The sequence below is a fragment of the Anolis sagrei genome, chromosome 2 (assembly GCF_037176765.1).
Source record: "Anolis sagrei isolate rAnoSag1 chromosome 2, rAnoSag1.mat, whole genome shotgun sequence".
Lineage (NCBI taxonomy): Eukaryota > Metazoa > Chordata > Lepidosauria > Squamata > Dactyloidae > Anolis > Anolis sagrei.
Window position 1 is genome coordinate 280,078,251 of NC_090022.1, and position 23,828 is coordinate 280,102,078.

At 41.5% G+C, this 23,828-nt stretch overlaps 1 protein-coding gene across 3 annotated transcripts in view; it reads right to left on the reverse strand.

Moving 5' to 3' along the window:
* Window positions 1-3,925: 3,925 nt before the first annotated feature.
* The window catches only part of RAI14 (retinoic acid induced 14), a 167,279-nt gene continuing 147,376 nt past the window's right edge, over window positions 3,926-23,828 (reverse strand). The window contains exons 11-18 of one of the 3 annotated variants that reach the window (XM_060761370.2): window positions 21,786-21,875; window positions 21,154-21,240; window positions 17,306-17,366; window positions 16,910-17,028; window positions 13,107-14,645; window positions 11,525-11,674; window positions 8,846-8,911; window positions 3,926-7,669 (exon numbers count right to left, since the gene is read on the reverse strand). In XM_060761370.2, the coding sequence (XP_060617353.2) occupies window positions 7,568-7,669; window positions 8,846-8,911; window positions 11,525-11,674; window positions 13,107-14,645; window positions 16,910-17,028; window positions 17,306-17,366; window positions 21,154-21,240; window positions 21,786-21,875 (2,214 nt within the window). In that variant the 3' untranslated portion in view covers window positions 3,926-7,567. The remainder of the gene's footprint in view (window positions 7,670-8,845; window positions 8,912-11,524; window positions 11,675-13,106; window positions 14,646-16,909; window positions 17,029-17,305; window positions 17,367-21,153; window positions 21,241-21,785; window positions 21,876-23,828) is intronic. The other 2 variants (XM_060761371.2, XM_060761372.2) reach the window with 2 other exon arrangements.

Below are 23,828 nucleotides of genomic sequence, written 5' to 3' on the forward strand. Positions count from 1 at the left end.
TCTTGTAAGAGCAGTTCTGGTCGAAGCTGACCATGGAGTCACTCTGAAGACTGTAGAGATTTCTAGTGAGAAAATTTAAATCAAATCCTCAAATGATCACATTCAAAAAGGTCAAACCTGCAAATGTGGAGGACTGATTATATTGCTCTGGAAGAACTTTTTTTTGTACATATGAGTAATCTAGATCTGCGTCATTTGGGAAAGGTTGGACTAGATCATGGCACAGCTAGTTAGTAGCCAGCTGTATTAAATCACTACTGATCAAGAGGTCATGAGTTTGAAGCCAGCCTGGGTCGGAGTGAGCTCCTGATCATTAATAGTCTACTTGCTGTTGACCTATGTAGCCCGAAAGACAGCTGCATCTGTCAAGTAGGAAATTTAGGTACCACTTTATGCAGGGGAGGCTAATTTAGCTAATTTACAACACCATAAAACCTTCCAGCAGCATGTGTAAGAATGAGGAAGTACTCCATCAAGGACTCGATGTCACAAGTGGACGGTGAAGTGGCAGCTCCTCCTGTGGCCGAAATCAAGCATACCCTCATGAAGCTGGAAAGTTGGAATGTTAAATTGCCTCTGTGTCTGTCTATATATGTTGTATGTCTATGACACTGAATGTTTGCCATGTATATGTGCATTGTAATCCTCCCTGAGTCTCCTACAGGGTGAGGAGGGTGGAATATAAATACTGTAAATAAAATAAATAAAATAATAGTATCTATTGCTGGGGTTGGATCATAGTTCAGTGACAAAGCACAAGCTTTGAATGCAAATCTTTCTTGGTAGAATCATTGGAAAACTCAGTTTAAGAGATGTTGGCAGAAGTCTCTGGGTAAGGCCTTGTTTTAGATGGCACTGGACTGGCATCTGCATGCAACTGAAGTTTGCTCCAAAGTCAGGGCAAGGTCTTGCAGTTCACAGATTTGCTGTCACCTTGAGCTTTTCCATTGTATCCACAGTCTCTCTTCTAAATCTATAGAAACTGCATGCCCTTGATCTCCAAACTTTGTAAGAATGGTCCCAATCCCCATCCTTTTTGCATATCCCCTCTTCCACGTTGGATTATGAAGATGGTTTCATCCCAACCCTATAGTTGCAGGGCGGAAATTGCTAAAGCTATTTACATTAAAGAATTACTATGTGAAACAAATAGCAGTTTCAAGGAATGGTAGCTTTTTAAAGCCATTTGTGATGTTAGGAAGATTTTTGGGTTGTTGTAGCATTTTCAGGCTATATGGCTAGAAGCATTTTCTCCTGACTTTTCATCTGCATCTATGGCAGGCGTCCTCAGAGGTTATGAGGTCCACAACCTCTGAGGATGCCTGCCATAGATGCAGGCAAAACGTTAGGAGAGAATGCTTCTAAAACATGGCCATATAGCCCAAAAAACCTACAACAACCCAGTGGTTTTGGCCATGAAAGCCTTAGACAGTACAAGGAACATTTTTATTTGACTCCTGCTCTCTGACCCAGTGTTGGTTTTCTCTCTCAGCATCTTTTCATATCCATGTTCCCCTTTCTAATATACTAAATATAAAAGCTGTTCCTGGAATGGTATCAAACACCCTAATTTTGATTCCCAACAAGGAAATTGGCTCAGAAGAAGTTCCTCCTACCTCTGCACCAGGCCAGGAACAGAGTGAAAAGACCTCTTCCCCTCACTTGCCTTTGGCCTCTGGTAGCCCTTTGTAGGGTTCACTTTCACTGGGCACGCAAGGCAAAGGGCATCTTGTTCCTTTCCCACAGCAAATCCAAGGTCCCCCTTCCAAGCCGTAGCCAGGGTGACAGCTTGTTGCCGGAGTTGTCCTGGTGACAAAATGCTTTCCTCACGCTTGAAAGAGAGTGCCTTTCTTTCCTTTGTAACCAGAAGCAATTGAACTCAACGGAGCTGGCAGGCTGTCCTCTGTGATGGATCATTAGAACAAAAAAGCAACACTATTTGAGCCATTGAGTCTGTTAGGCCCACTTCCAAATCCAAGCTGTATTTTATTTTCACAAGAATGTTGTAAGGATGTTTGCTTATGGTCTGTCTGTCTTTGCATACACGCAATTGGTATGGTCCAAACACAGCCAGGCAAAATGCAATTTGGAGAGCAGAAAAAGGTTCAAGTTAAAATTTGATATCCTTGGTAACCAACCTTCTATGTACAGTTGGCATCCCATATTTGTTAATTTCACTGTTTGTGAATTTGATTATTTATATGTTTAATTTATATGTTCTCTCAAGGAATCTCTCTCAATGTACTATTCATGGCTGCAATCACAGGGTTGTTATGTGTTTTCCGGGCAATATGGTCATGTTCCAGAAGCATTCTCTCCTAATGTTTCACCTGCATCTATGGCAGGCACCCTCAGAGGTTGTGAGGTCTGTTGGTTGTATTTATTTATTTATCGTGTCATCTGCAACCAGAACAATGTTCTGTTGGTTGTGAGGCCTAGCGGCTTTCAAGGTCAAGCTTCTTACTGCCTGGGGGAATACTTTGTTGAAAAGTGATTAGCTGGCCCTGATTGTTTCTTGTCTGGAATTCCCGTTTTTGAGTGTTGCTCTTTATTAACTGTTATGATTTTAGAGTTTATAGGTATAAATACGTTATAGGTATAAAAGTATAAAAATCAAACAGTTACTGATAATAAATCAGCATCAGCAAGGCTTGCTAAACAAGGTTTTTCTTTTTCATGGAGTACAGCTGAAGTATTTTCTGCAGAGTCTGCTGTAAATACTGCATGTTATGCTTAACACATTTGTGTAAATGTGTGGTGTCCAAAAAACTTTTACGGTTAACAAAATTTTTATGACCCCAACACTGAGCTAAGTGGACCCCTTTTTGGGTCTGGACCCACAGTTTAAGAAGCAGTGCTCTAGAGCTTCCTAGAAAGAACATTTATGTAGACATTTGAATGTTTTTAAATGCAGTGTGTTGTCAAAGGCTTTGATGGTCAGAATCAATGGGTTGCAGTGAGTTTTCTAGGCTGTATGGCCATAGTCCAGATGCATTCTCTCCTGGTGTTTCACCCACATCAATGGCAGGCATCCTCAGAGGTTGAGAGGTCTGTTGGAAATTAGGCAAGTGGGGTTTACATATCTTTGGAATGCCCAGGGTGGGAGAAAGTACTCTTGTCTGCTTGAGGCAAGTGTGAATGTTGCAGTTGGCCACTCTGATTAGCATTTGATGGCCTTGCAACTTCAAAGTCTGGCTGGTTGCTGTCTGGGGGAATCCTTTGTTGGGAGGTTAGCTGGCCCTGATTGATTCTTGTCTGGGATTCCCCTGCTTTTTGAGTGTTGCTCTTTATTTACTGTCCTGATTTTAGAGGACAACTACCATGTCAGACTATGCAGAGAAGCCATTGAGATCCACAAACATGTGGATAATTTTAACAGAAAGGAGGAAACCATGAAAATGAACAAAATCTCACTACCAGTATTAAAAAAGCTCTAAAAAGACAGTAATTAATTGAATTGAATTTAAATCTGACTTTTACAAAATGGTTATATTCATTTTACAATTACTTCTGTGGAGCCCCCGGTGGCGCACTAGGTTAAACTCCTATGCAGGCAGGACTGAAGACCGACAGGTCCCAGGTTCAAATCTGGGAAGAGCGCGGATGAGCTCCCTGTTTCAGTTCCAGCTTCGCATGCGGGGGCATGAGAGAAGCCTCCCACAACGATGATAAAACATCAAAACATCCGGGCGTCCTGTGGGCAACATCCTTGCAGACGGCCAATTCTCTCACACCAGAAGCAACTTGCAGTTTCTCAAGTTGCTCCTGACACAACCAAAAAACAAAACAAAACAAAACAACCCCCCCCCCACTTCTTCTACATTTTCAGTATAATTTTTCTATTCGTAGGCTACAATGTGATCACAAAATAAGGGCAGGACAGCAGTACTGTAATAAACAAATAAAACATCAGTCAGAAAAAGGATTATTTTTTAAAAAACTGTTTATTTGCGAATAAGGTAACTTTTGTAAAATTACATACAAAGGGCAATCACTATGCTATCGTATACAATTTCCAATGTTTCACAAAGATAATTGCAATAAATACACATAACAAAACAAGGTAAAAAGCTATGTTTGTCAGGCAGCCTACAAAACAGTTCCTCAAGTTTTACTATTGGCAGCATTTATTGGCATATTTTAGATTTCTGGATTTGTTTCTGTAACGTTTTCACATTTCTTTGGAGCGTTAGAATTATGAAATATTGTCCAAAATTAACAGGTATTTGTTAAACCAAGGTCTCACACATTCACTCCCACACTGACTGGGTCATATACTTTTAAATCTATGTAAGTTTGGCCATTGTAAAAAGAGGGGCTGATATTTAGTGGATAATGAAATTGGAAGCCTTGAGGCATTCCAATTTCATTATCCAGGTTGCTCATCTCTATGTTTAAGCCAAAGAACCGGAGCTGTCCTTAGACACCTCCAAGGTCATGTGGCCAGCATGACTGCATGGAGCACCGTTTCTTTTCCCTTAGAAGCATTACCTATTGACCTACTCACACTTGAATGTTTTCGAACTGTTAGGTTGACAGAAGCTGGGCCTAACAGCAGGAGCTCACCCTGCTCCCCAGATTCGAAATGCCAACCTTTCGGTCAGCAAGTCCAGCAGCTCAGCAGTTTAACCCACTGCACAACCAGGGGGCCCTAATAACCCATACTACATAGAGAATAACTACAGCCAACGTAGCTCCATCAATAGGATTTTTAAAAAAAAAATTGCATAAATTGAATTGGCATGGCAATCACAAATGGCTATTCCCTTTCAGCACAAAGTAATTTATTGAGGCTTCTGGAGTGTTCCAGCTTATGGAAAGCCCAAATCTAATTGCCAGATCCAACTAAAGTAGATTCACTGAATAAACTTCTGAGTGGTAATCAGTGCTTCAATAAATCTGACTTTCAGTGGGCTGATTTTAGTTGGAAATAGCAGCTGGATTCAGACTACAGACAGCTGGTTTGATGCACAAATGGTGTTACAAATTCTGCTTAAAAGTAAATATTTCCCCTTGACATTAAGTCTAGTTGTGTCAGACTCTGGGGGGTGGTGCTCATCTCCATTTTTAAGCCGAAAAGTCGGCATTGTCCAGAGATACCTCCGAGGTCATGTGGTCAGCATGACTGCATGGAGCACCATTACCTTCCTGCAGAAGCGGTACCTATTGATCTATTCACATTTGCATGTTTTCGAACTGCTAGGTTGGCAGAAGCAGGGGCTAACAGTGGGAGCTTACCCCACTCCCTGGATTTGAACCGCTGACCTACCGGTCAGCAAGTTCAGCAGTTCAGCGGTTTAACATGCTGTGCCACTTGGGGCAGAATTCTCCTTATGGGATTTAAGTAAGAGTCTCTTATTCCCAAAAGTGATATCTCACCATCAAGGTTTTGAAATATAGGACTGCTTCTGCCAGCACCATCTTGACATTAGATGTCTTTTCTAGCTTTAGGTGAAATGCTCCAAATAGAAGAACTCACAACAGCCTACAACTTCCATAGTGCCTTATGAGACATCACTGCAGCTGGAAAACTACTGCAAAATCCCAATCCATTTATTAAAAAGCCTCCAAGCAAAGCATTAGCTCGCACAATTTTTTATTCCACTTGCATGAAAGGGGACACTCAGACCCCTTCCACACAGCTGAATAAAATCCCACATTTTCTGCTTTGAACTGGAACATATGGCAGTGTGGACTTAAATAACTCAGTTCAAAGCAGATATTGTGGGATTTTCTGCCTTGCTATTGTGGGTTATATGGTTGTGTGTAATTGCATTGCTGAGCACTTCCATGTTTGCCTGTAACACTCGTGTAGTTCTATGTACCAGCTGTTCTAAATGATCTTTAGAGGCACAAATACAATTTGGGTTGTTGTAGGTTTTTCCGGGCTATATGGCCATGTTCTGGAGGCAATTTTTCTCCTGACCTTTCGCCTGCATCTACGGCAAGCATCCTCAGAGGTAGTGAGGTCTGTTGGAAGTAGGAAGAGGGGAAACAAACAGGCACATAAAATCACTCTCAACAAAAGATTCCCCCCAGGCACTTCCAAGCCATTGAATGCTAATCAAGGTGATCAGCTGAAACATTCCCAGCTAGCCCCAGCAGACAAAAGTCCTTTGTCTCACCCTGGTCATTCCACAGATATATAAACCCATTTTTCCTATTTCCAACAGACCTCGCTACCTCTGAGGATGCTTGCCATAGATGCAGGCGAAACGTCAGGAGAAAAATTGCCTCCAGAACATGGCCATATAGCCCGGAAAAACCTACAACAACCCAGTGATTCCAGCCATGAAAGCCTTCGAGAATACACAAATACAATTTGCCGGATCATTCTTGCATGACATACATTGAATACGTCTTTGCGGGAAGAAAAAAAACAAGGCTTCTCTGTGGTATAGATGGTACAAGATTTGGCAACAAAAATGAGAGAAGACTAAATATTTAATCATCCTCTTTTATTCTAGGATGTATGGACCATTTCAGTATAACGTTTTCCAGGGATACTTCCACTGCAGTTTACAACACGGCAGGACTAAGGGAGTAAGACAGAGAAAAGGACAACTACCCAAACCTTTCCTTATGGAAGCTTATTGCAAAATAACAAAAGAAAAAAAACCTCCCTGTTACATGGCAAATGGCTTTAGTTACAAAAGAAGTTTTCTAAATTTGAGGGCCAGTAAAAATATATTGTAGAGAAGATCTGTTACAAAAGTGAGGTTCAGAATTGTGAGGCAAACAGTGCTCACTGTAAACATCATGAGTTCATTCAGATCCCTTGTTTACCATTTGGAACATGGGCTTGTTTTTTTGTTTTCCTCCTGAGCTCCACGGCCAATAGCACTGCAAGGATTTGCATAGATAGCTTGACCTACTACTTGATAAAGAAATTGAGGTTGTAGCAGAGTTACCATTTACTGGCTTTTAGTACATGGCTATGCTTTAGGTTATGTGATTAGTACATACCACTGGCCTGGCATTTTTGTAATCCATACATGCCTTGGTTAGATATATTCTAAAAAACGGCATAGCTGGGTTTAGCCAATTAGCGGCTTTGTCGAATAATGCTGGCTTTCCTTCCTTTCGTTTAACAAGGCCAAAAGGTTGCAGAATCAGCTGCGCCTACCATTATAATGGACATCTGAGGGTCTTAAAACATATATAAGGTTGCTTCTCCCTCTATCTTAACAAGGAACTGAAAAATTCTCACCTTCCAATGGTGCAAATATTCATTTCCAAAATGGGGCACTGCATGCTGGGACTTCCATGGTTTGCACCAAAGAGTGATAACCAATGGAAGCACGGAGACACTCTCTAATACTGTAGGTCAGACTTTTGACCTCCCCTGATTTAAAGTAGTTGCAATTTCTGGAGAACTGTGCATGTCTCTACGACGCACAAACAGCACTCTGGGAAACACTAGGGTAAGGGAAGACACGACAACACATTAGCTCCTACAACATAAAAAGGAAATGGGAAGTTTGGCCGGGATCCACGGCGATTCCCTGAAAGGGGCTGCCCATCCGATTTCATGTTAAGGCGAGACTCTAGCTCTACAGCAGCACCATCACGGATCGACAAAAACGGTTTCACCTTTCTTTTGTGACTGAGTTTTGCACATGGTTAAAATCTGTTTCAGCACTTTCTGGACATCTTCATCCATTTGGCCCTGTGGATGGGAGGGGAAACAGAATTTCAAATACTATTCTCACTGATAAATTACAGAAACAAGTTAGATCTCTGAGTGTTTCATGGCTCAATTGGACCAATAAGAACCAGGAATCACAAAATCTTAGAGTTGGAAGGAACCACAAAGATTATTTTGTCCAATGTAGTTAATAAGCAAGACTACACAGTTACAGCACATCTTGAAGAGGTCAATCTAACATCTGCTTAAAAATCTCCAGATATGGAGTGTCCACCACCCTCTGAGGCAGTCTATTCCACTGTTGAACAGCTTTGTACGGTAAAGACGTTCTTTGTAATATTTAGATTTCTTGTAGTAATCTATTGAAGAACAGAAAACAGGTTGGCTCCATCATCTATCTGGTAAAATCCAATTGAACTGGATTATAACTTTCATTATGCCTTAGTCACATCCTGTTTGGACTACTGCAATCCTCTCTATGTGGGGCTGCCTTTGAAGATAGTTCAGAAGCTGCAATTAGTGCAGAGATTGGTGGCTAGATTGCTAACTGGAGCACTGTATTGTGAGAAGGTAACTCCCATGCTGCAACAGCTCCACTGGTTGCTGGTTCGCTTCTGTGCAGTTGACAGATCGTGATTTTGTCAATGTTCATTGTTTCTAAATGCTGGCTGAGATCTTTTGGCATGGCACCAGTGTGCCAATGACCACTGGGGCCACCTATACTGGTTTATGCCAGAACCTTTGCACTTCGATTTTGAGGTCCTGATAACAGCTGAGTTTTCCCTGTTGTTTTTCCTCAATGTGACTGTTACTTGGTATGGCAACATCAATAATTCAAACTTTTTTTCTATTGTTGTTGTTGTTGTTTTTATTACAGACCCAAGTAAGGTGGCCTTTTGCAGTTGACAGATCATGATTTTGTCAATGTTCATTGTTTTTAAATGCTGGCTGAAATCTTTTGGCATGGCATGTTGCCTATATTTAATGGGACACCCAGTGGATAACGACTTGCAGAATATCAATTAAAGGTCCACTTTGCTCCTTAGAAAAAGCACTTCTCCTTCTGTGCCCCCATGCATGTGCTTTCTAAAATGTTTCATTTACTGTTCAGTACTTCTAGATTTTCAACCATTAATGTATTTCTAAGTGACAGCCTGGGTGAAAAAAAACAAAGAAAAATGTTGGAAAAACCATTACCTGTACAGCATAGAGCAGGTGTGTCCTGTAAACAGATACAATATCCTGGTGCTGTTTCTTTGTTTCCTATAAAGAAAGATGTTGAGGAGTGAACACATGCATAATTTTGTCTTTATGCTGGCATTTTAATAGAAATATCATTTCATTTTTTTGGCAAGGAGGCACTGGCTGTGTAATCCTGAATGAAGAATTTATTCGCACACTAGAATCTACTTCATTGCAGTCAGTAGCAGCATTTCTACTGGAATAATAACCACTCTACGTGAGCCTGGATAAAGAACCTTAGATTTAGAGAAACTCTGTAAACATGAAGCAAAAGCCAGGGTTTGAGCTTCACCGGATACATGGTTCACAAAAGTTTGTAGTAAATTAAACTTGTCTTTAAGGTACCCAAATATTTTTGGTTGTTTTTGATGGAACAGATTGACATAGCCAGCCCTCTAGAAACAGACTGTCATTGAGACAGCCTACGAATACTCTGGAAACCACTGCCCATTCTTATGTAAGCAGAGGATACAGAAACCTCCTGAAACCTAGCACTTGTGCCAGGGAAGGATGTCATACTCTACTTGCAGTTATAGAAAGCTGGCTCCACTGTGCATTCATGTTCAGGTTACTTGTCTATAACTTGTGTGCCAACTTAGAAATGTCAAAGTACAAACATTCTATATTCAAGTCACCATTAGATACCTCAAGCAGAGCAAATCAACAACAACAAACACATGTGCAATGATGTAATACCATATGCAACAAGGCTTCTCAAAAAATAAAACTTTAGGAAAGCTGTGTGTCTTTCTCTATCTCGCCTTTCCCCTATTACTGAGCAATTGTGACTTTTAAGCGTTTTTTACTTGCCAGAAGATCTTAAAGAGCAACATGAAATCAGACCTTTCAACTTTCTACAATGATTTGGAAACTATCAACCAGAGATTTCATAAGAGAACCAACAAATTGTCCACTGGAACTCATGGTTTTGCAGCAATGTTTTGCACTGTAACTGGGTTTGCAAGCTGCAGGACTCCACAGAACACACTGCAAGGGGAAGGTAACCATATGTTGCATCTTTAGCAGAGCTTCTACTAAAACAACCCACAGCATCGTTGTCAAAAAGGGGTTAGGCTGAGTTATACAGCCTTCCAATCAATTTATAGAAAAATGTAACTTTGAGGCCATGCTGAATGTACTACAGAGGAAACTTTTCCAAACTTTGATTTTGTCAATAGTTTAATTTACAGCCATCATCAGGTCATGGTGATATTTCAGAACCGGTTCAGAGCAAAGAGGTGCCACAGCAATGACATTATTTCTGCTACCTCACATATTCATACGTGATTTTAAAAGCACGAGATGTCATAGAGAAGGAGATGGAATCTCATGGGCATTAAGATGAAGGAGCCAATTCTCCAGTCGTGCCAGGTAGCAGCAGCTGCAAAACTGAAGTAATTTGCTATTTAAAACATGTGAAGCAGAGTTTGCATTCTGCTGGACCCCAAAGGGGGAGATGGATTTACATGACACATGCTACCATGATAATAACATGGGCAAGCAGCAAGGACCCTCCTTCTAGATTACTCTGTTCTGGTTCATCCATTACCAGGGTCTTCATGTGATGGAACAGCTAACATCCCCATTCACCACATGCGCTATAGTCAGATATATCTGCTGAGATCAGCAAAGGGCCCTACAGAGGTCTTTGCAGATTATGCAATTATTTTGCATCTGGCTACTGCATTATAGCCTGAAGCTTTTCTGCAACAAGTCCCAGCCCTCCACCAGTCAATGAAAAGCTGTGGGGTGGCTGCAAGGCTAAACGATAAGTCAGGGGTAGGATGTGTGTTCACTAAAGAGAGTGAAGAGAATATGAACCCCTGTAACAAAATGCAAAGGCATATGTTGAACGCAGGCCTCCATATGTCACTAACAATGACAGCTAAATTTTTGCTTGAAATCCTTATTCTCTAGCAGTCATTCAAAGTAATGTGTTTTTATAACTTGTTACTTCCAAGATGTGCTCAGCAGGGACATGACAAGAAAGACTTGTGGAAGGAGGCTGTTATACTATTCACTGCTCGTTTATATGAAGTCTACTCTACTATGAAAAATAGGTAGGTGGGGGAATGTTCATCCTGCAACTCCCCATCAGACCTGGCCAACACAGTTAATAGTAAGGAAGAATGTGAGTTGCAGCACTACAACCATTTCCCTAAACATGAGATCTTAATGGGATGCATTCCCCAACATCCGGAAGACATATCACAAGTGCTTGCTGCCTATTGCCTCTTTCCCTAGGTGTGATAGATTGCCTCCCTCTTTGCTGTCCTTTCATCAGCAGCTTAAGACTTACTTTTTTCATTCCTATAGGCTTTTGGGAACAGACTGTTTTGTAAGTTCAGCAGTGTGCTAAACAATTATTTCTTGCTTTTTTAACAAAGTTATTACAATGCCTTTGTGCTCAATAGCAAGTGTGATACATAAACTTTTTGTATGAGTATAGCACACTCCAGCATGTGTTTCAATTCTGTAAGTCCCAGCTATGCGAAAGAGAGGAACATAACAAAAAGGAGTGGCAATGATAATAATGATGATGATAGTCTCATGAGCATTTCTGCATCCTATTTTTACCACACAATTTTCCCCCTGTAATTAGAACATATCTGTGTAAGTAACCTATTAACTTACAGCCAGCTGGTTTTGTAGCTGCTTGACTTGCTGTTGTAGCAGCTCCAGCTGCTGGCTTTGCCTTTTCGGCGTGCCAGATGCATAAGACAGCTGGGAGAGACTGTTCAGTGCTTCCTTCAGTTTGATAACTTCTTTAGACATGTCTGTTATCTGGTGAGAAGCAGAAAAAAAAGGGACAAATTGCATCAGACGGCGATCCTCTGGTTCCAAACAGATCTTATATTTTAGAAAATGCAATTCATTGCTTGTCAACCTTCATCTTCAGTGGCTTACAAGCCAACTTTGGACCATTGTTTCAGTATTCAGAGTTAAGTATTCAGGGTTAAACATTATGCCTATGGAATATCTACATGTCTTCTCTTTCTAGTCAATGAAAGAATATAAATAAAAAATTGAAAAGCCCAAGGCTCATTCCCAAGAGGATGAGTATTCACTATGCCCCATTTATATTAGTTTTGCATGCACTTTCTTCCGAGTTGGTATTGCATAACTAAAACTCCATCTTAGTACTACTAGTTAATCCTGATCTACTGACTGATAATTCTATTCTTTTTTCATTCCTTTGCTTCACCTATTTCTGTAGGTTCAGACAAAGATTCAAGGTGAATATATTCATCATGTGCAGTGCAAAGAAGAAGAATACTTTCTGATCCCATGTGCATGCTCCTCTCCTTCCTTTGCTTAGCCAACAAAATAGGGATGCAGGGTTCCCAATCATGTAATGAGTACTTCTGAATACATATTCAGCACTTCCAATGGGTTGCTGAATACAAGGAAGTGCAGATATGGATTTCCTTTCCAACTGTTGGACATATACACATATATGACCAGTTTCATTTGCTCTTTTATTTTAACAACAGAGAAAGTAATTGTCTAATTTCTTCAGAAACTGAAGTTCATGCAAGGGCCACAATAATTTTTGTCTGTGGGGAACTGTTTAGTGACAGGGTTGTTGTGAGTTTTCCAGGCTGTATGGCCATATTCCAGAAGCATTCTCTCCTGACATTTCGCCTGCATTTCTGGCAGGCATCCTCAGAGGTTTTGAGGTCTGTTGGAAAACTAGGAAAATGGGGTTTATATATCTGTGGAATGTCCAAGGTGGGAGAAAGAATTCTTATCTGTTTGACATAGGTGTGAATGTTTCAACTGGCCACCATGATTAGCATTTAACAGCCTAACAGTTTCAAGGTCTGGCTTCTTACTGCCTGGGGGAATCCTTTGTTGGGAGGTGATTAGCTAATCACCTCCCAACAAAGGATTCCCTGAGGCAGGGAGAACCCCATTTTCCTAGGTTCCAAGAGACCTCACAACCTCAGAGGATGCCTGAAATAGATGCAGGCGAAACGTCAGGTGAGAACGCTTCTGGAACACAGCCATATGGCCCAGAAAACTCACAACAACCCAGTGATTCTGGCCATGAAAGCCTTCGGTAATACACTATTTAGTGACAATTGGTTACCTTAATTACCAGTATGACCAAATGATCTTGCTTTTCAGTCTCTGAATGAACTTTGTCCGGGTTCCAATTCTCAACCGAGAGAATAATAAGTGACCATGATTTGGAGGCATTAGATTTACCAACCTTTTTATCCTTGTCCTCTTCCATTTTTGAGGAATTTTCAGAAGCCTTTTTCATTTCAAGCAGCTCTTCCTGAGCATGATGGTATTGTTGAAGCAGTCCTTTTATCTCATGTTCCTTTGCGTCAAGGATCGCTCGCAGATTCTCTTTCTCCCCTTTCACTTGGAGAATTTCCTTCCTCAACAGTGACACATCTGTAGACAGGTTCTCCTTCCCTTTCATCATGTCCTTCAGTTTGGCTGTCAAGGTCTTGACTTCCACCTCTGACTTGGACCGAAGCTCCTCATAGAGCGACCTGGGCACCATGGCTTCACAAACAGCCTCTTCTTCTTCCAACAGTTCCTTCTGCAGTCGTTGCACCTCACTTTCTTTGTAAAGAAGCTGCTCTTTGAGATCATTTATTTGCTCTTCCATTTCCTTCACTGAGCTTCTGAGAGCAGTGACCACCTGGAGATGCTCTGTGATGGAGACGGAGTTCTTCTTCTGCGAGTCAACCAGGTTCTGCAATTGTGTTGCTTCACTCAACACCTTAGCATACTGAGCCTTCATTTCCATCAATGCACTCTCTGCTTGCTCTCTCTGTAAGGCAGTGACCTCCAATAGCTTCTCATGTTCCTCCAGAGGTATGCCCACTGGGCTGGCATCTTCTGAAGTACTCTTTTTCCTGAAGTCCTCAAGTTCTGTTTGCGCTTCTTTGTATAGCCGAGAAAGTTCACTGACCTGCTTGTTCAGCTCGCTTATTATCTTGTTCTTTGCATCTCTCATTTCTGCATCTTCTTCACCTTGCCCTGACTCCATCTGACTTTTCAATTTTCCTTGCAACCTTTTAATCTCTTCCTGTCCTTCCTTGTATCTCTCAATTAGCAAAGCCTTCTCTTGGTTGATGTTCTCGATAACCAAGCAATAGGAACTCTTCATCTCCTCACACTCTTCTGCCGACATGCTGCCCGCTGCATTCCTTTCTTTCTCTTCCAACTTTTCCTCTAGCTCTCTCACTTTCTCTCTCAACTTACTGCTTTCTTCCTGAGCTTTCTGTAACTCTTCCTTCAACACTTCAATTTCCTCACACGTCGCTCGGAGTTCCTGCAGATCAGCTTCTTTGCTCTCCGAAGCTACCAGGCCCAGTTTCATTTGCCTCTGAACATTCAGGACCTCCTTCATTGCTTCTTCATACTTGCTTTGGGTTTCTTTCAGTTTCTGATTGAGATCAGAGCCATTCTCTGAAATCTCTGAACTGTTCAACAGGTGATCTCTTTCTGCTGCGCCAGACTGGAGCTGATTCTCCAAGTGCCGCCTCTTTACTTCCGAACTGTCCAGTCTCTTCTGGACTTCCTTTAAATTGTCTTGTAGCTGTTTCATTTTTACTTCATTATTGGCTGCTTCTTCCTGAGCCTGCATTAAGCTCAGGGAAGAGGAGTTTATCTCCTGAGCTGCTGCTGCAGAGCTCTCGCTCAGCCCATCTGTAGAGTAATCAAACTCTGTGTGTGTGGAACGACAAGAATCCAGCGTGGTGTCCCCATCTTCTGTTTTGAATCCTCTCGCCTGTAGATACAGCAGATGGCAGTATTAGACTAAGGCATATGAGTCTGACATGCTAAAACATAGGCTTTAAAACACTTCTCAAGCAGGCTGACAAAGAAAAGAAGCTAGACTTCTGCCCCAAGGACTCTGGTAGGTAAATGTGATCTCACAACATCTGTGTATAAGACTTGCCCTGCAGGGCTAATACCAACACTCATTTTCCAATGCAGGTCAAGCAGATGATAACTTCTACTACTACTACTCTAAGGCAGAGCTTTCCAAACTGTGGGCTGTGACAAGTTAGTGTGTCGGCTGCAGTGTGTAGGCGTCCCATGTGAAGATTATGAGAAGCCTCTGAATCTATGTGAAATTGTTGTTGTTCACTCGTTCAGTCGCTTCTGACTCTTTGTGACCTCATGGACCAGCCCACACCAGAGCTCCCTGTCAGCTGTCACCACCCCAGCTCCTTCAAGGTCAAGTCAGTCACTTCAAGAATACCATCCATCTATCCATCTTGCCCTTGGTTGGCCCCTCTTCCTTTTTCCCTTCCATTTTACCCAGCATAATTGTATTCTCTAAGCCAGTGGTTCTCAACTTGTGGGTCCCCAGGTGTTTTGGCCTACAACTCCCAGAAATCCCAGCCAGTTTTCCAGCTGTTAGGATTTCTGGGATTTGAAGGCCAAAACATATGGGGACCCACAGGTTGAGAATCACAGGTTGAGAATCACTTTCCTATCTTCTCATTATGTGGCCAAAATACTTCATCTTTGCCTCTAATATCCTTCCCTCCAATGAGCAGTTGCTACGAGAAATAATCAATACCAATCTGCATGCATGCATTAAATATGCCAATTAATATTAGTAACATTCTTAATTCTCTTAAATAACTATAATCGTTGAACTATACGTTATTATTTTACAAATAATATATTTTTAAAAATAAAAAATAAAGTTTTTTGTCATATATGTTGTTGTTGTTGTTTTGTCGTGTCAGGAGCGACCTGAGAAACTGCAAGTCACTCCTGTTGTGAGAGAATTGGCCGTCTGCAAGGACGTTGCCCAGGGGACGCCGGGATTATCTGATGATATATGTTGTACCCCTCATACATTTTGTTATTACAATTTATGTATGTATCTGTTATCTCTTATAAGGGGCTAATTTAACCTCCAGTTTGCTAGTCAAACTGAATTACTGTGTCACAATATGCTGCATGTCTAAAACGTGTCACTAACACAAAATGTTTGGAAAGCTGTACTGTAAAGTTTATGTCCCAATAAAATATGATGGAAATTTTGGGAGTGAAACCATTTAAGAGTAATGTCAGGACTGGCCCTACCCTACCATTAGGCACAGTGTTTCAGCACTGCACATTGTAGAACAGAGACCTCAAGATCTTTTGGATTTCAACTACCACAATTCCTAACAGCTGGTAAGCTGGCTGGGATTTTGCAGATCTGAAGCCCAAAACCCCTGGAGGAACACAGTTTGCTAAAAACTTCCCTAGACCCATTTCAAATTTCCAAAATGTTCTGACACCTGGTGACTATGCAACATTTCTATTGTTGTTGTGTGCCTTCAAGTCATTTAGGACTTAATATGAGCCTATTATGAGGATTTCTTGGCACAAATTGTTCAGAGGATATTTGCCATTGCCTTTCTCTGAAACTAAGGAAGTGTGACTTGTCCAAGCTAACCCAGTAGTTTTCCATGGCCAAGCAGAGATTTGAACCCATAACTCAGGCTTTCCATACCATTAACCATATTATCCTTCTGGAATGCCTGGAGGGACCAGGAATTGGAGTCACTGTGTTGCAGAGGTTCCTCCAGGCAGGTTCCAGATGATGGTGCTTGGGAATAGCTGCTCCTAAAAAAGGAGCTGTTATACAGCATCCCACAAGGGGTCATTCTATCCCCAATGCTTTTTGATATTTACATGAAACCTCTGAGAGAGATGATCCAGGGGCATGAGATGGGGTGTTATTAGTATGCTGATGACATCCAAATATATTTCCCTATGCCTTCAAAAACAGCCTCAGCTAAGGATAGCATGTCTCTTCTGAATGAATGCTTGGAGGAGGAAATGGGCTGGATAAGGAAAAACAAACTGAAACTGAATCCAGACAAAACAGAGGTGCTTTCCATCAAGGGTCATAATCTCGGGATGTCCTGGATGGGTTACACTCCCACTGGAAGACTGTGCTCCTGGATCCAGCTCTCCAAATGTCATGATAGTTTTAAAAAAATACCATCACTGTTTCATTTCATGAGATGTTCCAAAACATACCTGTAATTTTTCTTGCAGTTTCTTGTTATGCACAGTCAAAGAAGCAATTTTTGCTTGTAGTACTATGAGTAGGTCTTGCTGGTCTGTTTCTGAACTTAGATCCAATAAACTATCAGCACCTTTTAAAATTAAAAGAAAAGGAATGAGAAGAAACAAGTCATTTATTATTCCAGTTTCCAATGCAGTTATTGATTTCTGTCAATTTATGTTAAGTGTATATATTTAAAAATCCAAACAATATATATATACAGTAAAAACAACAAAAAACCTCACAGATATTAGAGACTTATTGTTCTGCAATAACAGCTTACAAGGATGAATGGCAATCTGTCTTACAAATACATCTAGAAGACTGTGGAGGACAGACACTGAAGAGCCACCTTTACTATATCTTACCCGCAGTGCTATCACTTATCCCATCCTTGCAATCGGACTGAATTGCACTGATTTCTCCCTGCTGAAAGAGAGATGCACAAAGTTTTGTTTACAAACAAGAAGGAAAACATCACTGAGACTTCTAATCAACAAGCGCAAATTCCTGAAAAGAATAATGTCTTTGCAAAAGAACAGTTTATCTTTTCAACAGATAGAGCCGAAAGCCAACTGGAGATTTTGCAACATACCAACTGGTAAAGAGGCAGAGGTTGAATTGATTATATTTGTGTATCAAATGTAAACATGCTCTTTCTAGTATTTAGTTGCTGATCTTGTTAAAAACATGCTGGATTTATACAGAAAGTACTTTCTGTAAATGTGAAAGTTAACCAAGAAAAGAGAGCCAGTACGGTGTAGTAATTAGAGCACTGGACTAAAACTTTGGAAGTCAGGGTTCGAATTTCCACCTGACCATGGAAACTGATTGGATGACCTTGAGACCCACTCTCTCAGAGAAAGGCAAGGCAGACCCCCTCCCAACAAATTTTGTCAAGAACATCCTGTGACAGACTAGTCTTAGGGACACCGTTAATCAGAAATGTCCTGAAGGCAGACTCCAACAACACAACCAAGAAAAGATGCTAAAGCAAATGTAAATTAACTTTCATATGAACAGTACGATAACACAAAAACCATGTTAATTATTCTTGGAAGAAGTAGTCATTTTTAATATGGTACTTTAATTTAAATTTATGATTGCTTCAAAAATCTAGTAATTAAAACAACTGAAGAGCATCATCATCATCATCATCATCATCATCATCATTATCAACAACTGTATTTATACCTCGCCTTTCTTATCCCAAAGGGGAGTTAGAGCAGCCTTACAATAGGCAACAATTCAATGCCATATAAAACTCACATGTAAAAATAACACACACATTAAAAACACAAAATTAAAAAGCATATAAACATTAAAATCAATTATTAAAAACCACACATTTGTTAAAAAACACACAATTTATTGTCGAAGGCTTTCATGGCTGGAATCTCTGGGTTGTTGTAGGTTTTTTGGGCTGTATGGCCATGTTCTAGAAGCATTCTCTCCTGACGTTTCGCCTGCATCTATGGCAGGCATCCTCAGAGGTTGTAAGGTCTACCTCTGAGGATGCCTACCATAGATGCAGGCAAAATGTCAGGAGAGAATGCTTCTAGACATGGCCATACAGCACGAAAAACCTACAACAAACCACACAATTTGTTTTTAGTAAAGCATCTCGAGGGTGTAGCAAAGGTAAACGTTTCCCCTTGACATTAAGTCTAGTCGACTCTGACTGAGGGGTGGTGCTCATCTCCATTTCTAAGCAGTAGGCACCTCCAAGGTCATGTGGCCAGCATGACTGCATGGAGCGCCTTTACCTTCCTGCTGGAGCAGTACCTATTGATCTACTCTAGGTCCGCAAGGCTAAAGCAAAAAACGAGCTCAGACTTGCCAGGGACATTAAAAACAATAAAAAGGGCTTCTATTCTTAGGTCAGTAGAAAAAGGAAAAACAAGGAGGCGATAGGACCTCTTTGAGGAGAAGATGGGGCAATGCTGACAGGGGATAGGGAAAAGGCAGAACTACTTAATGCCTTCTTTGCCTCGGTCTTCTCACAAAAAGAGAGTCTTCAACCTCAGCAAGATGGAGTGGATGAGGGATTGGAGGACATCCAACCCCAAATTGGGAAAGAAGTCGTCCAGGAATACCTGGCCGCTCTTAATGAGTTCAAGTCCCCAGGGCCAGATCAACTACACCCAAGAGTATTGAAGGAACTAGCGGAAGTCATTTCGGAACCATTGGCAACCATCTTTGAGAGTTCTTGGAGAACGGGAGAAGTTCCAGCAGATTGGAGGAGGGCCAATGTGGTCCCAATCTTCAAGAAGGGAAAAAAGGACGACCCAAACAACTACCGTCCGGTCAGCCTCACGTCGATACCGGGCAAGATTCTGGAAAAGATTGTTAAGGAAGCGGTCTGCAAACACTTAGAAACAAATGCAGTCATCGCTAATAGTCAACATGGATTTATCAAAAACAAGTCATGCCAGACTAATCTGATCTCTTTCTTCGATAGAGCTACAAGCTGGGTAGATGCGGGGAATGCCGTGGATGTAGCGTACCTGGATTTCAGTAAGGCCTTCGACAAGGTCCCCCATGACCTTCTGGCAAGGAAACTAGTCCAATGTGGGCTAGGCAAAACTACGGTGAGGTGGATCTGTAATTGGTTAAGTGGACGAACACAGAGAGTGCTCACTAATGCTTCCTCTTCATCTTGGAAAGAAGTGACGAGCGGAGTGCCGCAGGGTTCCGTCCTGGGCCCGGTCCTGTTCAACATCTTTATTAATGACTTAGATGAAGGGCTAGAAGGCATGATCATCAAGTTTGCAGACGACACCAAATTGGGAGGAATAGCCAATAGTCCAGAGGACAGGAGCAGAATTCAAAACGATCTTGACAGATTAGAGAGATGGGCCAAAACTAACAAAATAAAGTTCAACAGTGACAAATGCAAGATACTCCACTTTGGCAGAAAAAATGAAATGCAAAGATACAGAATGGGGGATGCCTGGCTCGAGAGCAGTACGTGTGAAAAAGATCTTGGAGTCCTCGTGGACAACAAGTTAAACATGAGCCAACAATGTGATGTGGCGGCAAAAAAAGCCAATGGGATTTTGGCCTGCATCAATAGGAGCATAGTGTCTAGATCTAAGGAAGTAATGCTACCCCTCTATTCTGCTTTGGTTAGACCACATCTGGAATATTGTGTCCAATTCTGGGCACCACAATTCAAGAGAGATATTGACAAGCTGGAATGTGTCCAGAGGAGGGCGACTAAAATGATCAAGGGTCTGGAGAACAAGCCCTATGAGGAGCGGCTTAGGGAACTGGGCATGTTTAGCCTGAAGAAGAGAAGGCTGAGAGGAGATATGATAGCCATGTATAAATATGTGAGAGGAAGCCACAGGGAGGAGGGAGCAAGCTTGTTTTCTGCTTCCTTGGAGACTAGGACGCGGAACAATGGCTTCAAACTACAAGAGAGGAGATTCCATCTGAACATGAGGAAGAACTTCCTGACTGTGAGAGCCGTTCAGCAGTGGAACTCTCTGCCCCGGAGTGTGGTGGAGGCTCCTTCTTTGGAAGCTTTTAAGCAGAGGCTGGATGGCCATTTGTCAGGGGTGATTTGAATGCAATATTCCTGCTTCTTGGCAGGGGGTTGGACTGGATGGCCCTTGAGGTCTCTTCCAACTCTTTGATTCTATGATTCTATGATTCTATACTCACATGCCGCTTGGAGTAGCACACAAGTCTCTATTTATAACAGTGTTGGGCTGCATTTTTACCAGGATCATGTCATAGAAGCACTAAGCCTCCCCCTGTGTGATACTGTGGAACCAATCCATTCAACACAGTAAGTGGGATGTATTTACATTGCACAATCATAGCAGTTTGATAGCACTTTTACTGTCATGGCTCCAAATAAGGAATAATGACATACGTAATTGTTTGAGGGATTTGGAAATGTCTACTGCACTCCCTGTTATACCATGGGAACTCTCTGGCAGAGAAATCACAAAACTACAAATCTCAGAATTCTACAGGATGGAGTCATGGTGTTGAAATGCTATAATTTTGTACTCCGAATACACCTCAGCTATATTTAAGAGACAATCACCGTCTTTCTTTTTACGATCACTTTTGGCCAAAAGGCAACAAAGACGTAGGTACAGTACTTCTGTATTGCCTCCAAGTCGACAAGGGCACTTGGGCTGATGAACAAATTAAAACATTCATGTTTAAATCAGAAGTGAGACTGGACAATGAATATTACCTTGGATCCTTGCTCGGCAAACAACGGCTGGCATTTCCCAGAAATTGGAGTTGAAGTTGTTGAATGCGGAGAGGACAGGTCATTAAACTGAAAAAGATGAATGCATTTGAGGGACACATACTGCTTCTTGGTAGGAGAGGTCATTGCTCTTGGTTAGTTCCAAACAAGCGAAGACTACACATCAGTGATCTTTAGTTGGCAGGAAACATGCAGCCAGAGAGTCACCGAAGTAACGGTTCTGCTCAATATTGAACTTCTGGTTCAATTGCTATGCACCCCCATGCACAAAGCCATTTATACGAGTCCAAGAATTTTAAGCAAGTGGTTGAAAGGCAAAGGCTGTCAAGCATTGGGATGAAAGGGGAACTTTTATAAGCTCCGCTTGCTCCAAACTTAGGATCCTGTCACATTCCCAACAGCCCTCCTGGAAAGCATTAACTAATCAGGGTTTTCAAAATCAGGCCACCCTATTTCTATCCTTGCAAGAATTCACTCATGAGTAACACATTTAAAAAAGGAACTGCGCAACCAGAAGCACCCCAGTCTATTCCCGACCGGACATTTCTGCTCCGTCCGCCACCCCGCCCCATCTATACATAGCAACGTGTTGGAAGTTGGACTTGGCTCTTTACCTGGATAGGACTGACTGGAGGTGGTGGTGGGGCTTTGCGTTTTTTTGGAGTTCCACTTCTTTCTGAACTTAATCTAGAGACTTGATCATGCTGGAAAGTTTCACAGGCCAGAAAAGGGAAGTATGTTAGTTGGTTAGTAAGGTCTGCGTTAAAAAGTTATTTTTTTCTCCTTTTATTGGGAAAAACTTTTAAAAGTTGCAAGAAATGTTCAAAAACCATACATGCCTTTGCTGGTATAGCACACTGCTGTTATGACACATGCTTAACTATGAGCTCAACCTGCCTCCTTCCGATATTCATGCTTCAGCAAATGGAGTGAATAAAAGCACGCACTTTCCCCACTGGATGGTGAGCTCAGATGCAAGGCTATTCATATCCCCAAGCAGTTTGCTAATCTTCCTGACGAATGCCAAACTCTCCCAGCAAAGCCAGAAAAAGGAGGTCTTCCTCCCTCTTATTCCAAGGTCATTCATGCTTCTGATTTTTTAAAGCTTCCCACATTGTTGTGAGTTTTGCAAAACATACAGCTAGATAAACCCCAACTGTTTTGGTAATTGTTAAAATCCTCAAGTTAGGGACAAAGGAACTTGTCATAAGAAAAAATAATACACAAATATATTCTGTTAGGTCAGTGTTTCTCAACCTTCCTAATGCTGCGACCCCTTAATACAATTCCACATGTTGTGGTGACCCCCAACCATAACGTTATTTTTGTTGCTACTTCGTAACTAATTTTGCTACTGTTATGAATTGTAATGTAAATATCTGATATGCAAGATATATTTTCATTCACTGGATCAAATTTGGCACAAATATCCAACATGTACAAATTTGAATACTGGCGGGGTTGGGTTGATTTTGTCATTTGGGAGTTATAGTTGCTGGGATTAATAGTTCACCTACAATCAAAGAGCATTCTGAACTCCACCAATGATGGAATTGAACCAAACTTGGCACACAGAACTCCCATGACCAACGGAAAATACTGGAAGGGTTTGGTGGGCATTGATCTTGAGTTTTGGAGTTGTAGTTCACCTACATGCAGAGAGCACCGTGGACTCAAACAATGATAGATCTGGACCAAACTTGGCATGAATACTTAATATGCCCAAATGTGAACACTCATGGAGTTTGGGGAAAATAGATCTTGGCATCTGGGTGTTGTAGGTGCTGGGAATCAAAGAGCATTCTGAACGCCATCAGTGATAGAATTGGGCCAAACGTCTCACACATACAACCCCTATGATCAACAGAAATACTGTGTTTTCTGATGGTCTTTGGCAAGTCCTCTGACACTCCCATGTGAACCCCCCAAGGGTCCTGAACTTAAGGTTGAGAAACACTGTGTTAAGTCTTCATCACAACTTCTTTGCAGCATTTTTCATTCATGATTGGTAAGATGTACATGTATCTTAGTCCTTGGCCAAGTAAGTGATTAAATTTAATACACCACAATAAACTATTTTGAGCTTTCTGATGTTACATTGAATTGGCTTAAACACAATGCTAAAATAATGTTAAGTTTGGAATACAGATGGAAAATCTCAGCTTTACCGATATTGCTCTACTGCAACTGGCATCATTCCTACTGAGGTCATGCTGCCTGGGGCTCACAGAAGCTGGAATCTTACAACATATGGTAGACCACTGGTTCTCCACCTCTAACTCTTGAGCCTTGGGTCATGTGCTGCTTCATCTACTTTTCTCTTCTTGTGTGGGTAAGGTGGGATTTGAAACTTTTTGCAATAGTTAATTGTTACATCTGAACCTGAAACTGTAGCTAATCTTTAATTATGCTTTAGGTAGGACACATATGTCAAACGCAAGTCCTGTGGTACAAATCCTGCCCACCACATTATTTTATGCGGTCTGTGAGTCTTTCACTGCCAGGGCAATGTAGCTACATTTATTAAGTTTTACAATTACAAATGGCTCTTTGAAGGCAACCATAAGGCTGATGTGGCCGTCAGTGAAAATGAGTTTGACAACCCTAGGTTTATGGGAAAAATTCAGCAGAAGATTGTATGCTGTCTTACTTCCCCT